At 38.8% G+C, this 16,413-nt stretch overlaps 1 protein-coding gene across 2 annotated transcripts in view; it reads left to right on the top strand.

Annotated features, from left to right (window-relative positions):
* Positions 1-16,413, top strand: part of Pacrg (parkin coregulated) — a 421,199-nt gene that overhangs the window by 51,393 nt on the left and 353,393 nt on the right. For both annotated transcript variants that reach the window (XM_028772757.1, XM_028772756.1), the window contains exon 2: positions 8,049-8,183. In XM_028772757.1, coding sequence (XP_028628590.1) covers positions 8,049-8,183 — 135 coding nt within the window. The remainder of the gene's footprint in view (positions 1-8,048; positions 8,184-16,413) is intronic.

Genomic DNA, 16,413 nt, shown 5'->3' with positions numbered 1-16,413 from the left:
TATGTTATGTTATGTTATGTTATGTTATGTTATGTTATGTTATGTTACAATGCCACCCTCACTGAAGCCTTCTCTCTCATACCATGCCCCAGGCTACACATCTTGACTATCTTCTCCTGACTACAGGGCTTTTTATTAGTTCTTGAAAACAATATGATGCATGGACACTAATGTCTTGTTTTTATATCTCTGTTTTTAGGCCTTGACAGAATAATCTTCCTAAAATAGCTAGTTTCCCTGCAACTGACTGTTGCCTTTAATGTCTGACTTTTAAGGAATCTATATAATATCTACCTCTACATTTCTATAAACACACACGCACACACACACACACACACACACACACACACACACACACTATACTGTAAGAACTATTCATTGATGTCCCCTCACCACTGCCTCAGTTACCAGAGCTCACTTTGTCCGTGTTGAAAGCTACTTGCTTTCCCCACATTCTCCCATGATTCAGTTTGCTTATCATTTTAATTCTGTTGGCATTTTCTTCATTTCTTCATCTGGTGACCTTAGACATTGCAGAACTTTTGGTGAGCAAAATCAATTACAATGAGCAAACTGGCCAGATGCTGAATCACCGAAGTTCTGAATCAGAACTCAGGATGTTGGCTGCACATGTTGCAGACAAGGCTCCCAGTCCAGCAGGAACTCAGAGGTACTGCCAAGATGCCTCCCTGCTGGACAACAGCTATACTGTAATATATCACAAACTCTGGGTCGCAGCTTATGCAACTGGGAATTACGATCTCTGCCATCTCCTGAGCCCAGTGTTTTAGTGAGTTAGCTAAATGGACTAATTTGAATTACCCACTGTCAACTTTCCATTTGGAATAAAAGGTCCTTTCTTTTTATAGCTCTGGTTTATGCTTAAGAATAAAAATAATGAAAAGAAAAATTTTAAATTTTATGATGAAGAGTTTGAGAGAGCCTTAAATTCCTTCCTACTTATTATTATTACTTTTGTGGCCCTGTGACAGACACAGTGATCTAAGTCCTAAATCCATTACTGAACATTCAATAAATGCAGGCATATAAAGTACTCTGTCAACTGAAGTCATTTCAAACTGCATTCAATATCTTGCTTCCCAAGTGCATTAGCTTTTATTAAAAGCATTCTGCTGTGACATCCACTCTTCCTAATTGGTTTATGGATGGTCCCCACCATTCAGGCAATCTTAATTGCATTTTCCCACAAAGCTAGTTTGATTTATGGTTCTTTGTTTGCCTTATATTATTTATAATAAATCAGAGTAGAAATCTTAAGACTTGAAATAAAATTTACAGTAGTTCCTCTTCCATAAATATAAACTTACCTAAGAATCCTTAGCAGTCTTTTGATGTGTTTTGAAAGTTGCTTAGTCAAACGTGTATCTTCTGTGTGGCCTCTGATCATGATACCTATATTCTCTTTCTAGGACTATTACTCTGTATTTCACCTGTGTACGCATGTATAAGCTTAGAGAGTTATTTGGGTTGTAATGCATGTAGGTTATAAAAGATGCTACATTCCCATGTAAAGCATATACTCACACAGATAATCTGTTTGAAACAAAGAAACTATTATCTAAGGACATGGTGAAAGCATCTAACTTCAGCACTAGCAGATCTAATGACTAACGCCCTCTTTGTTTTTGCACACTGCAATTTTAAGATAAAAGGAGTTAACTTGAAATAGATTCATAGCAGAAATAAAAAGATAAAAATGTTTTTAAAAACTAAATGAACAGCAGTAAAATAAAGGTAGAGACACTCAAGGGAAAAAATTTCTTATTGCTGAGTGATGGTTTTGTTACTTTATGAAACCCTCCTCAAACATAGACTTTCCCTGGACCTTCAGGCATGGAGTCATCCTGTAGGGAATACATGGAAATGTGTGGGAAGAAAGAACTGTACGTTGTCTATATCAATTTATAAAAAGCCTTCTAGGCTTCCTTAGAGAGAAACATGCTCATTACTTCAAATACTTGAGCAGTTAATGTTTGAGTTCAGAATCAAAGATATCTCAGAGACAAAAAGGAAATGATTTAAAAAAAATGTAAGGCAGAGAGGGAAGGATGGCTAACAACAAATTTTAGGCCAAATAAATGAAGATGACTCACTGCAGAAAGAGTTGACTTCAGAAACAGACAAACCTTGAAAAACCATAGCAAATATCTACCTAATGGTTCTAGCCAAGGTTTCAAAAGGAGATGGCGTGCATTCCAGTGCACTGAGTCAGGAAGGTCCCAAACCTATGAAGTCAGCAGGGACACTGAGGTGAACGCGGACTTACTTGGCTCCCGAGTATTAGGAATAAGAGACTTGGCCTCTTTTCTACCAGAGGATCATAAGAGGATACCCAGTGGAGAGGCAGAAATTGTGCTTGTGTCCAGTGAGAGTGAGGCCAGCCCACCCTGTATATAACACTAGGAATACTGAACTCTATCTCACATCGCTGCAGAGATAATTAAATAGAATTTTTAAAATGTGCCCTTTTCAGGTTGGGGCTACAACTCAGTAGTAGAGTGCTTGTCTAGCTGTAATGTGACTCCTCTTGGAGACTTGTATGCAGACAACTGTCACTGCACATAGGGCACTGGCAACTGAACAAACAAACGGTTCTACCTATGTCTAGCTTAGTGAATCAGTGAGTTCATTGGAGTTACATGTAGGAACATGAGGGACTCAAAGACAACCGCCCCCCCACCCTGCCACATGGATGACAACTACAGAAGCTGCCTTCCCTGGCAACTGTTTACAGCTTGTATAAGTATAGCCTTAGGGGGGAATCAACTTAGTTCTAGAACATTTTTGAGTTCTTATAAATTTCTTATGAGTTTCTTGAACCTGTCTCCTCTCCATGATGAAAGCAGCCATACTAGCATTCAAGGGATAGAGGCAGGGGTGTTAAACAAGGGACTGAAATACATGAGGAGGAAAGAAACAGGGTTTCACAATATAAACTTGCTAGAAATTCATATCACACCCAAACTCAGCAAGACCTCAAGGGAATGAAAAGTCCAATCAATAAATATCAGCATCAGAGCAGCAGAAAAGTTAGATGTGCATTAAGAAAGAAATTTAAATGACTCACCCATTGCTAAAGATGCTTCTGGGTAGGGGCAGGGTGAGAACAGTAGAAAAATAGAAAGTCTCATCAAGTAAAGAAAAGTCAAGTGGAAGGTTTAGAATGAAAAGAAATATTAAGGTTTGTAAGTCATAGTAAGACGGTTTTGGTTCAGTAGCAGGGTGGGAAGGGCAGAAGGGAGAAGCTACAAACATGAAGGTTAAGCGAAGAAATTGTTCAACCTAAGCAACAGAGAAGACCTGTAGGATAATACAAATGGAGAGTCCGACATCTTCTGGATCTAAAAGGAGGAAGAAAAGTCAGATCTGAAAGGTATCCAAACCTTCCAAATTTAGCAAGAGAGCAATAGTCTTTGGATTCACTGAGTTGAAAGCTTTTTAACAGAAAATACATACCAAGGTATATTGTAAAGTTCTGAACACTAAGACAAAGAAAGAGCAGTGGGAGACTTAGAGAATAGCTAGACATTTTGAAGGACGACTTCTCTCCAGCAGCCATGGAGGTGATGTGGAAGCACTGTTATGGCTTTAGAGGTCTGAAAGAAAGAGCTGTGAGCTGCAAATGCTGTAACCAGCTGAAATAGTTTCTGAATGAAGAATCTAGGTCACTCTCAGATGACAGGAAAGTACAAGAATGTGTTCTCAGCATTTCTTCCCTGAAAGAATGTCTAGGAGAGCTCTCACAACAGAAAGGAAGCATTAAAGAAAGAATTTAGGGACGTCTTGTGGGGGGAGGGCTGATGAGAACCGAGTAAGTGCAAATGAAATCCTAAACACTGAGGCTGGGAGAAAGCGAGGTTATCTGGAGGAGTAAGCATACCTGAGAGCCCTTTCTTCTAAGATTTAAAAATTATGTTTGGCAGTTCAAGAAGGAGTTATTAAAGTCTCTGATGTGGCTCTTAATCATGTAGAGAAAAATTCTAGGTGGTTATAATATGAATAGCTAATAATGGAACATGTAGAGATGTAAGATTTCTACACTTTGTAAGAACAGTTAACAATGCTAAGAATTAAGGTATGTTGTTCACATATAATATAACCCTCAGACCAATCACTACAAAAAGCTTTATAGTGATACATATTCAAAACTGATACATCAAAACGTAACTCTAAATACATCCAAGCAACTTACAGGAAGAAAGGCATACCTCTCTTCTGTACGTTAATATATATCTTAATTTTTCCACAACTCCCATCTTTTCCTAACCCCGACACTGAAAATTCTACGTTAAAATATCTTTAGTATCCCAATCTGCTTATAAAAAAATAAAAAAAAAAAACAGAAAAAAATGGTATGGCTATAATAATTTTAAGTAAGATAAACTTCAAAGAAAAATTACTAGAGACAAACAGGACATAATGAAACATAAGTCTGTCTAGAAACAATACATAGTAAAATTGGCTATTCTACCAAGAAGTCATAGAGGTCCTAAATGTGTATGTGCATATCAGAATAGAGTATGGACAAAAATGTGAAATAAGTATCTATAGATATGTGGGATATTAGGTAAATTCACAATTTTTGTTGGAGGTACGCCTCTCTCCACAACATAAATGTAATGGTTGGAAAATGACAAGAGTACAGAGATGACACTCAACAACTTTAGCAGGAAATAGGACCAAGCTGGTTGGTTTTGTCAACTGGATGCAAACCTACACATGTCTGGGACAAGGCAACCTCAGTAGAGGGACTGCCTCCATCAGCTTGCCTGTGTACAAAATTACAGGGCCTTTTCTTCATAAATGTTGATGTGGGAAGGCTCAGCCCACTGTAAACAGTGATGCTCCTGGGCAATTAGTCCTGAGATTTGTCAAAAAGCAGGTTGAGCATGACATGGAAATACACACAGTAAACAGCAGGCCGTAGGCCTTTTGCTTCTGTTCCTGCCTCCAAGGTTCCTGCCTTGAGTGCCTGCCCTGACTTGCCTTGGTGATGTGCTACAACTGTAATCTGAAGTAAACCCTTTTCTGCCCAACATGATTTTGGTCATAGTGCCTATCACAGCAATAGAAGTCTAACTAGAACAGAATCTACTCAAAATACCCAGAGCACCTTAAACAGTAACAACATAAAACACATGTATTATGAATGACTACCAAATATTTATCATATTAATCCATGTTCTGGATCATAAAGCAAACCACAGCAAACTTTAAAAAACTGAAATCATACAAATATACCTAGGTAATTCACAGAAATCCAGGACATTTATGAAAATCATTTGACTATGTTAAACAATGTGCTGCCTAACAGACATGTAGGCCATTACTAAGGGTGTTAGCAGAAAAAGTTATGGCAGTACGTGCAAACATTGAAGAAGAGGGGAAATCTCCAATCAATCACTTAAGCTTCCATCTTTTTTTTTTTTAAAAAAAAGTAGAAAGATAAATGTGAATCAAATTTAAAATAAAAAAAAAATAAACACAAACTCTAGAGTTAACATTAAGGCAAAGAATGAGTTTCCATAGAGCACAGCAAACATGTACTGATAGATAGACAAGAACCGTCAAGTCTCGGAGATGAATAATGGATGCCATCACATCTCCTACAGACATGAGAAGCATGCTGACCTATCATCTTGATAGTCTAGATGAACTGGGAAAAGCCCTCAGAAATATGAGCCACTGTACAATAGGAAATATGATCCAAATATCTGTGTAACTTAAGGAAATTGAGTTTATATTTCCCAAATCTCAAAACTTCATTATCAAAGATGGCAAAAGAAAAATCACACAAACATATTAATCAATGTAAAAAAATAATTTTAAAAACCTTGGGAGAAAGAAAAGAGGGGATAATGTAAGAAAACTCTCTTGTTACTTGATACTGACCACTTTCAAAAAAAATGTACAGGTTTAGTCATGCTATCCCCCCAAGAGGATATATTTAACCCAGATATATTTAATGGTGAATGTTTAGCATACTGTAGTATACCCATGGCATAGAATACTCTCCAGGATTACAAAGTATTGAAATATTTTGAAAAACATGAAGTATGTAAATCTCCAGAAATTTTATGGATGGGGAGTCAATCCCAAAGGATCTATACTGTGTGATTCTTAGAATAACCAGATTCTAGAAAGAAGGAAGAGACAACTGCTGTCAAAAGAAAGAATCCAGACTGGGACTGATACAGAAGGGTGTGGCCACCCAAGGGAAGCACGGGGATCCTCCCATCATCTATATCAGTGTCAGTATCTTCACTGTGACCTGGTCTCAAAGCTTCTCAACATCACTATAGGGAAACTGAGTAAAGAACACAAAGGATTCGTGTAATAGTTGCTCCAAGTGCACAGGAATCAACAGCTGTCTCAAATACAAGCCAAATAAGAGAAAATAAACAGGTCTTATGCTGCCCACTCATCTAAAGACTCTAACAATACTCACACTCTAACAATTCAGGTGTGCCATGCAACTATCATTTTCAGTAAGTATATGTGCTTTCACGACACCCTTACTCTGGCCAAGTTTTCTCTATTGAGATCGTATTCTGTCCGTTTTTCTGATGGTATTAAAATGCTGCTAGGTTGGTACATGATAATTTTTTTTTAATTTCTTGGCTAAAAGAAAAAGAAAAAAGTTAGACCTTGATCAGTTCACAAAATTTAGTACTTGGTGAGGTAGAAAAGGCGAGCGTCTCAGCTCAGGGGTCTCAGCTGTGCAGCGTCTCACAATGGTAACAACGGGACAGAAAGCAGTCTTGTTCATGTCCAGCTCCGGGCTCAGAAACTTGTGCAGACATAGCTGTTGGGTATGCATGGCTGCTTTTCACTTGAGTGAATTTCACGTAGTAGGGAAGAAATGCTCGTTCTCTCAGAGGATTCCCATCAGTTAGTTACTTGCCAGGGATCAGTGCTTCACAAGCCTGCATCCTAAACTCCCACAGCTCTAAATACTTTCATATATAGACCAGAGACAGTAGATTCGTCCTATATATTGTATGTACTCTATGACATTTACTGCATGTTAATATATTAGTTAAAATTGGAGTTTTAACAAAATCACTGTAAATTAATATAACAGACCAAATTAAGCTAGATTATTTGCTGGTTTGTTCATATTGTTAAAAAACAATTGTGATTCTAATAAAATTGTATATGAAATGTCTGGTAGTTACCTTTTTTATAATAAGTAAGAAGGATGAACATGTTCTTCTTGTCTGTACTGTAACAATTCAGTAGACTGCAGTTTTATAAATAGGTTCTTGAACGTTCAACTTTATAACATAGTGGGTTAGTTGGGATGTAGATAATGAAGATTTAAAAGATAGCACTCAGCATGAATAATTCTTCAGAAAGCATTTCTTATAATGAAGAATGCAGTTTGGGGAGAGAAAGTTTCTCACATAATTTATTTAATATTGTTTCCTGGTGAACTTGAGATTATCAAATGCATCCTATATGAATACATAGTCAGCCACCTTTCTTCTTGATAACCTCACTAATTTACCACTTATTTTACATAATATCGTATTATGCTATAGTTTTGTTGTTAATATTTATAATAACATAGGCCATTATTTTATACACACATACACATTATTATATTATATATAGGGAGAGAATTTAAAAGAAATATTTCAAATTAATTGTTTAATTACCCAGCAGCATATATCAGATTTGAGTGTCAAATTTATAGTTATTAGAAATCATAGCATAAAAGTTATTAACCATTTCTAACACTCTGAACTCTATTGAATGTACCTTAAAGTCTGGTTTCTCTTCCTCAAACAAAGGCATTAAAGTGACGTTTATAGTCATGCTGTCTAAAGCAGCTTGAAACAAAATAGCCTCCAATATGTTTATGTTAACCTGAGATTTCTGTTGTCTCTGGGTAAGCAGTTTAGACTCTATTTCAAGCATATTTTCTTCAAATGTTTTATTTTATTTTATTTTATTTTATATTTTATTTTATTTTATTTTAAGCCTATTTTAAAAGCTAAAAAGTATCTTTGTTTCCCTTCAAGGTGCGGGGTCCTCCAGCTGCGGGGGCATTTAAAGAAAGGCCGACCAAACCCACCGCTTTCCGAAAATTCTATGAGCGAGGAGACTTCCCAATCGCCCTTGAGCATGACTCGAAAGGAAACAAAATTGCCTGGAAGGTAAGTAAGTCCGGGGCACAGCTGTGACAGCCAGCTGCCGCTTGTGGGAGTGACACCCCAATGCCAAACAAACTTGGCTGCTAAGTAAATAAACCAGAGTAATTTCTCAGCAAACAAATGGCGGTGGGAGAGCTCTTAGGGCCCCCTGTGTCACCCGTCCACCTTGACTAACAATTAAATTATAGCCCTCAAAGAAGAAAATGACAGAGTTGCTTTGCCTTAGAGAATTGTCCGCAGCCCAATTCATCTCTATTTTTATGAGAGCCTGGCAGCCCGGCCTGTTTCCAGCAGTCCATCAAATGATGGACCTGGTGGCTGGATGCAGAGAGCAACAGCCATTTATCTCCCCCAGATTTCACCTTCCTGCAGGACACTTCCAAATGGAAGCTTTAATTACCTAAGTGGATAGGTCAGGGCTGTCCGCTCCCTGGGATGCAGAGTGGAATACACAAAAAGGCGGCCCCTGTATCCCTGCATCGGCCAGGACAGGGCTGTCATCCTCGCCTGTTAGAGGCTGACCTCCACCAGCAAAGCCATTACAGCACGGACACTTTCACGACAAAAGGTTAATTGGCTTCAAAATAAATGTATTGCCTAATGACTCCATCTTAATGTGGCCGTGCCTCTTCTCCAAGACTCGCTGACGTGACTTGTGAAAACAAGCCAGTCTCTAGCAGGAGAAGGCGTTTACATTTAATTTGAGGAATGGATGCTATCGCTAACTGCTTCTGGTATTTAATTATTTTTGTTATGAACAACTCTGCTTTTGGTGATATTCATCAGCTGAAAGGGCCTCTCCGACCAAAGACAGCAAAGCCAGTGCAGGAGTCTGAGTCTCAGTCACATCAGCTTGAGGGAAAGGAAAGGTTCAGGCCGAGCATCATCAGCTAAGAGAAGCAGCTGACACTTGAGCTGAAGAAGTCAGTGTCTTTGTCTGGAGATGGGAACTGTTCATAATTAGGAACAGTAAAAATGACAGGAAACTGTTGAATGTAGTCGTGCTAAACAGCTGGGGACAGTCATTAAACTTACCTTCCCCCTCCCACTCGGGAAGCCAGGGAGAACTGTATTTTATCTAATGTGTCTTTAAGTAATTTTTTCTCATTAGCAAGCATTTGTAGACTCTGAGCAGTCATCTGAGCTCAAGTGCGTTACACGCAAACTACGGTGGTGTCTTTGCTGTTAAGCTTTGCTGTAAAGTTTAAGTGAGGAGAGGAGGAGCCTTGTTTGCTGTTGACCCATTACCACTAGAATGGGGATCTGATTCGTGAAATGGATGGTTGTGAAGAAAACTGTCTAACAAGCATACTTATCTGGATGTGCTAGTCTTATCATGAGTCAGCACTACCACCATTTATATATGACTCAGCACATGGATTGGTGTTTGGCTGTCTATGATCTGGTTCATGTAAGGAAACAGAGGACCTTCTAAAAAGCCTAACCAACACAGAATTCAGATTTTCTAATAGTTTACAGGTAAACGGGTTAGGATGTTTAAAATAATTTCAACATATACGTAAATTACATTCATGAAGATTTGTAATATAGATTTAAGATTTATTTTGATCTCATCCAGTAATATAACTTTAGAGGCATCAAGAGGCTAGAAAAAATACCTTGAAAATAAATGAAAAAATAATAGGGGGATGGGGAGATGTCTCAGCGGTTAAGAGCACCGACTGCTCTTGCAGAGGTCCGGAGTTCAATTCCCAGCAACCACATAGTGGCTCACAGCCATCTGTAATGGGATCTGATGTCCTGGTATGTCTGAAGATAGTGACAGTGTAGCTACAGTGTACTCATATACATGAAATAAATAAATAAATCTTTGAAAACAAAGAGAATAAAGAGGTAAATTTTATACTTTACATTTGCAAATCCAACATTCAATAAGGGTAAGTATTGTCTGTTTTCTGGAAATTAATTTATTGGAACTAATGTTGATTGTAAGTCTGATTGAGTAAGACAAAGAAGAAATGATTTGTTTACCAGCACTGCTGTATAATCTCATAAGTTTAGAGAGACGTCTCATCCCAGAACCTGTGGGTGTCTGTGTCTTTCAGCCTTTGTGTGTGTGTGTGTGTGTGTGTGTGTGTGTGTGTTTTACAGCATGACTATAACATGGAAATAGGACCCTGGTGTTATAAGACATAAGCTTGTGGACACTCAGTGTGCCCATGTTCATCCCCTGATTCATTTACTGTGGAGAGTTACTTAGTATATCATCCCTGAGGATTGGGCTTTGATATTTAAAGGGGGAAAAACAGATCTTGGGCTGCATTTATCTGTGTACAGACAGGAAGCAGGTCTCCATGAAGCAGATGATTTTTCCTTAAACCATAGTACCTTTCTCACTGCAGATTGTCTAGAAACAAAATTCCCCAAGGAAGTAAAAGACCTTTCTCAATATTTCTCAAGATAGTTGGGGACTCTAACAGCATTTCCAAATGTCCTGAGAATGTGTGCAATCAGGTAACAAAAATTCCAAAAGCTCTGTAGCTTTGAAATACTGAGTACTCGCTGCCAATAAGCCATGCTTTAGGGCTGTGTCCTCATTCAATCTGGCAGGTCCACTTTGTTAAGGTACAAGGATGTCCACCCAAGTCATCAAATCCTCTTCTCCTTGTTCAAGATTAGCTGAACCGGCCTTGTAGAAGCAAAGGCAGCTGTGGAGTTACCCTATAAATTACTTAATGCAATCAGAGGCTAGAAACCAGAGCTAGAAAAATTCCACTTCCTGGTCCTCATCTTGACCTGATGGAATACTTTAATGTATATGAAAATGCCCATTTGTTCCGCATACCAAACAATATGGCAAGCTGAAACCTTTGGCTATCCACTTGACCCTCTTCCTTTTAGAATCTCTAAAGATCAGAACATTGCCCAGCACAAGTGTCTGTTAATTGTGGGAACATTTCACATTTACACTCTGCTGCGACACAGCTGGCCAGATATGACCGATAAGCTTCTGGAATGTGCCTACTGAGACTGAGAAACTGAATTTTTAATTTTATTTCATTTTAATTAATTTTGATTTAAATCACCACATGGTTACCACATTGAGCCGGAGAACTCTAGATTTAGATCACAGGCATGAGATAGAAAGGCTGGGTCTATTGCTCAGAAAAATGGTGGCCACCATAAAATTATTATTGAAAATGAGAAGGCAGGTTATATCTGTGTGGGTTTTTCATAAAATAATTTCTTGATAAACATGAGAGAAATTACAAAATATGTATAGCAGAAGTTTCTATAGTCTTGCCCATTGCCAGTTTATTATCTCTGAAAGATGACTAGATCTGATCTAGAATATGAAGCTCACCAGCCACACCCCAGAATTCTTTTTAAACTTGTGAATGTGAATTTTTTTAACACATCTAAGGAACTCTTGTTACCAGTTAATGGATCTGTGAAGAAAATTGATGATAATTTTTCTACATTTCTCTTGATAATGCTAATAGTCAGGAAATAGGTCATTTTATTTTGTGGCTGATATCTTCACTGTAAACATTATGAGCACAGAAATAGAAAGGAGATGGGTGGTCTAGATAAGGTACGATCCAGATACCATCATGGACAACAGAAGTTTAAAACAAGTATTTGAGTTTTCTCATTGTAATTTCCATTCTTCCGTTTCTCATTCTAATATAATTAGAATCACAAGGACAGTAGTTGGTGTGGGCCAGGTGGGGCTCTACCTAAGGGTCCCATGTGTGGACATTCTGGAGACAGAACTGTTACAGAGAAGCACATTACATGCCCCCTCCATGTGTGCTGCTTCAGCAAGGAGTGAAGTCTAGTAAGCCTGGAGAAGGCACCGCGTGGTGGAGAGGGTCGGATCTGATGTTAGAGCTTGAGTTGTAGAGGAATTATGGGAAGTTCACATACCTTCCCATGCATTGTCCCCTCGATGCTGCCTCAAGGCACCATCCATCTTCTGGTCATCTAGTGTGAGATCTGGCAGTCCCCTCCTGTGTTCTCATCAGCTCTCCCTGCTCTGCCTCTTCTTCCTTTTCCTCCTCTTCCTTCCCCTCCCACTTCCATTCTCTTCTCTTCCTCATTACAGGTTTCACTTTCACTTTCTAGACCCATAATCATTCCAAGAGCTTTTCTAGAGCAGGCCAAAATCTGAGATCACTTGGTGGTCACTTGAATAAACTTGAGATAAAACTCATTTTTTGCCCACTCAGCAGCCAATGGAAATATTAATCATAACAGACTCTATGAAGTACATTGTTTTATTATAACTTTGGATTATAGCCTGTTGTCTTATTTAATATTTTAACATTAATTCTTTAAAAACAATCACTTCTATAGACGCCTTGGAAGAAAGAGTTGAGAAAGATATTATAAGCACATTAGCTTTAAAAATAATCTATGTTATATTGTAAACCACTCATTTTAAAGATGAAAAGAGCTGCGGATACCCTAAAGTGTCTCTAAATTCATTCATCTTATCATTTTGATAAGAGTATATATGACTTCAATTCACCTCTCTCAGTCCATGACACTTTGCTACGTGACAATGCATGACACACTAAGAAGTTTTGTTTTCTACTAAATTTCCAAAATATCAACTTAAGGATTCCTATATATTACATGGATTTGTCTAAGAAATAGACAACCTATAGCCTTCTGGTCAAATTATTATATGCTGTATCAAAATCATAAAGCTCTCAACTTATCACAAAAGGAGAGACCCCCAGCATGGACTTGTGTTCTGCCTCAGAACCCCCACTCTTACTACCTCAAAGCCACCCACATGGCAGCATCCAGGAAGTCCTTGTCCAGGGAGGCAAGCCATTGATGGATTTGCATTCCTGCTCCTGCACACGTTATTAAACATGTAAATACTTTTCAGCAGTCACATATTCAGTAGAGCAGACACAAGCAAGTTACATTAGAGTGGGCCTCGATAGCCTCTACTTGCCTTGTCAATGACCCATCGGCAAATCAAAAATTTGCCTTGAAAGAATTCATTCCTCAAGGTGAATGTGTTAATTATACAGCTGCCTATTGATTAAAATTCTGCTCATGAGACTGTTTCTCTATAAAAAAATCTTAATATTAATAAGGTAACTTTAAATATTTCTTTGTAACATGTTTTAATCAATGAGTGTTTATCTAAATAAGTAAATTGTATAGGTACACCCCACTTTATTTAAAATTCACTTTATGGTATTTTATTACAAGAAGAAACAAACCTAGGTACATGAATTTAGCAAAACTGAGAAGATGAAACCGGGCTCAGGATTAAGACTGAGGTGGAATTGGTAAGACACTTCATGAGAGGCATGTGCTGAGTGCTTCTGAGGTGAGGTCCGGCTCCTGGTTCCAGCTGCCCATTCTCCCCTGCTGCCACAGGGCAGGCGCCTGTGCTCTGTGAATGCAGCTCAATGACACCAGCTCAGGAGTCCCTTTACTGTTCTAGTCACACATCTCTGTCTATGATTCTCTGGGACTCATTTTCCTAGTCTGAAAGACAATTATGCCATTCTTTTTAATAATGGGAGATCCAAGAAGTTTGTTTTATAATTATTAAAGTAATTATATTTTGTGAAGTACTTTCTGCAGCAAACTTTAAATAGGAATTTTCTAAAGGCCAAGATTTTTAGAAAAGAAGCAGGAATACCAAGGCAGGAAGTTTGACTTGAGTCCATTGTATTTTGTGGTTGAAATGTACCAGTAGTTAGAGGAGTGGTGAACTTTTACCATGGGAACTCTTCTCGGGTTGTGTACCAATGCTTTCCCAATGCATTCTTTACTCTTTCTATCTCACTTTCAAGATGGCAGAGAGAAGCTCATTTCTCTTTCTTGATGACGACAAACAAATGTCTGACTTGAATACATAAGCCGGGAAATGATACGCACAAAATGAACATATCTCAGTTGGTCTTTAAAAAGACCAGTGAGTGATGTGGCTGGCGTGCCTCCCACTCTGTGCGAGTGACAGCCCCATTCAGGTGTCATCTGCTAGTGTTCCTTCTCTTTTCCATCCTCGGCGTCATTGGCCTTCACTGATTATAATTAAAATCCTATCAGTATGGCTATTTTCATTGGCATAACTGATTATTTCCTAGCAGGAAAAACACTTACTTAATGTAATTATTATTAAAATGTGTGCTGATTTTCTTAAAAATTAAAATTAACCCCAAACCATGATAGCTCATTATCCAAAAAATATTATTGCATTTTAAAATAAGTCACACTATAGCATGATGCCACCTCATTTATTTGCCATTGGGGTGGTCACTCATTTCTGCAGTCTTGATTTATAGTTTAGTCCTTTGGTGAGTTCAGTTTCTTAAACGTTTCCATTTTTTACAGATTCAAAAAAAAATTAATGCCCTGCTTGTGGCCCTTAAGGTAATGCTGATATTGATTTCTGAAATCATGTAGGCAAATTTATTTGAGTTGAATAATGAGCTTTACATGAAGACGGATGAATGTTCTCATGGGACTGTCCCAGGCTTCTGTCGCTTTTGAGAATGCAAAAGAGTTAGATAACAGGATTTATAAGGCAAATTTCACGAGACAAGTGACAACTCACCTCAGTTTTGTAAGATCGAGATACCGTGTTTCCATTGTTAATTCCTGTAATTACTTAATAGCCAGAGTTATTCGAGAAATCCAAAACAATAGACCTGTGGCAGTTACTGTGTTTGAGGTTTGGTTCTTGTGCACTGCCGTGCTTGGGGATTCTGGCTTTGTACAATGCTGTGCTTGGGGGTTTTTTGGTTTTTTTTTTTCCCCATGCACAATCCCATTCTTGTATTTGATGTAAATCACTTCACCTTCGATGTGCACAGCTTAGAAAGGCAGCTGTGTGTGAGAAATCACTTGAGTTCGGATTGGCTGGGTGACCTCTGAAGGTGGGTGAAAGGTTTTCTGCCGAATGGGCTGGTGCTCCCTGCTGCCAACATAATTTATGTTAGAAATTAGTGTGAATGGTTCACTTTTATGGAGCAGAGCTGCTTGTAGCAAGCCTGCAGAAACAATTTTCCCCCAAGCCTCCATCTGTTCCTCAAACTAGGGCATATGCCACCTCATCGAGCTAGAAAGTCAACTGATTTATAACTCCTGGAAAGCCTGGAGATTGAAGGGAAAGGCCGACCGCCGCTTGGTGACAGTGATTTGTTGGTCATTGGCTAAGGACAGTTCACATTACCCAGGGCCAGGGGGAAACATGCAGTGTTGCGAGTTGCAGATCTTTGTAGATGGACAGCCAGAAGAAAAACAAAGCATCCCTGCTTCTCCAGCTGCGCTCCTTTGCAGGGTACTAAGAGAGGCTTGGCTGATGGCTCGAAGAGTCTGGTAGCCATGACAGCTTGCTGTCACTTAATGTCCCGGGAAGAAATGGGATGGCTGCCATCCTCCAAGTAGTAACTCTTGCCACCTAGGAGTCGGGGCTCTCGAGTCTTTCACCTGAAAGCCTGTGCTGTTGTCGCCCATCACGAAGTCCCTTCTGGAGATGCAGAGAGCTCTTTGATACATTTTCTGTGTCTGCCTGGAAGGTGAATCTCTGGTTTCAGGCCAATCTGTGATTTCGGTAACATCTCACCACCACCACCACCCCCCACCCCCACTCCCCAACCCTCCAATCCCCCCAATCCCCCCTCCCCCGCTTGTCTTAGTGCTCATCCCTCACCGTTGCACTTTACTAAAGCATCGTGCAGATCACAGATTGTTCTACAGATTCCAAAGGGAATCCGGAGACAGCTTGACCATGAAAAAGGACATCCATCGTTGTTTCGTGTTGCTTCTTTAGAGTGCTCAGTAACTCCAGAGATGGAGTGCGTGTCAGGCGTGGTACTTGTGTTGTTTCTGCTTTTCCTTCAGACAAAATAAATCAAATATTAACAAATAATTACGCTAATTTAAATCCATTTCTGAAGCAACAATTTTAGGAAAATGTTTTTACCTTTATCAAAAAGGCTGTCCTGACTTTATAAGTTTAATTTGAAAATCAGTTTTTGTAGACTACTCAGTTGAACTCATATTCTTGAAATACACATGGGAACTATTATTATTAATTATAAATTTTTGTTCTTAATATGAAATGTATACAGGCGTATCTATAACATATGAAAACACTGAAGGATAGAAGAATGCATGACTCGTCATGGTGCTCATTACTGACGTAGCTGCTGACATTTCTGGAAACATTTCAAACTCATCTCACTTCTATGTCACTGACGTCATAGCAGAGGCCATATTTACCTTTTACATC

This window comes from Grammomys surdaster, unplaced genomic scaffold, assembly GCF_004785775.1.
Source record: "Grammomys surdaster isolate TR1022 unplaced genomic scaffold, NIH_TR_1.0 218, whole genome shotgun sequence".
In the NCBI taxonomy this organism is placed as follows: domain Eukaryota; kingdom Metazoa; phylum Chordata; class Mammalia; order Rodentia; family Muridae; genus Grammomys; species Grammomys surdaster.
This window is presented reverse-complemented; position numbering and strand designations above follow the sequence as displayed.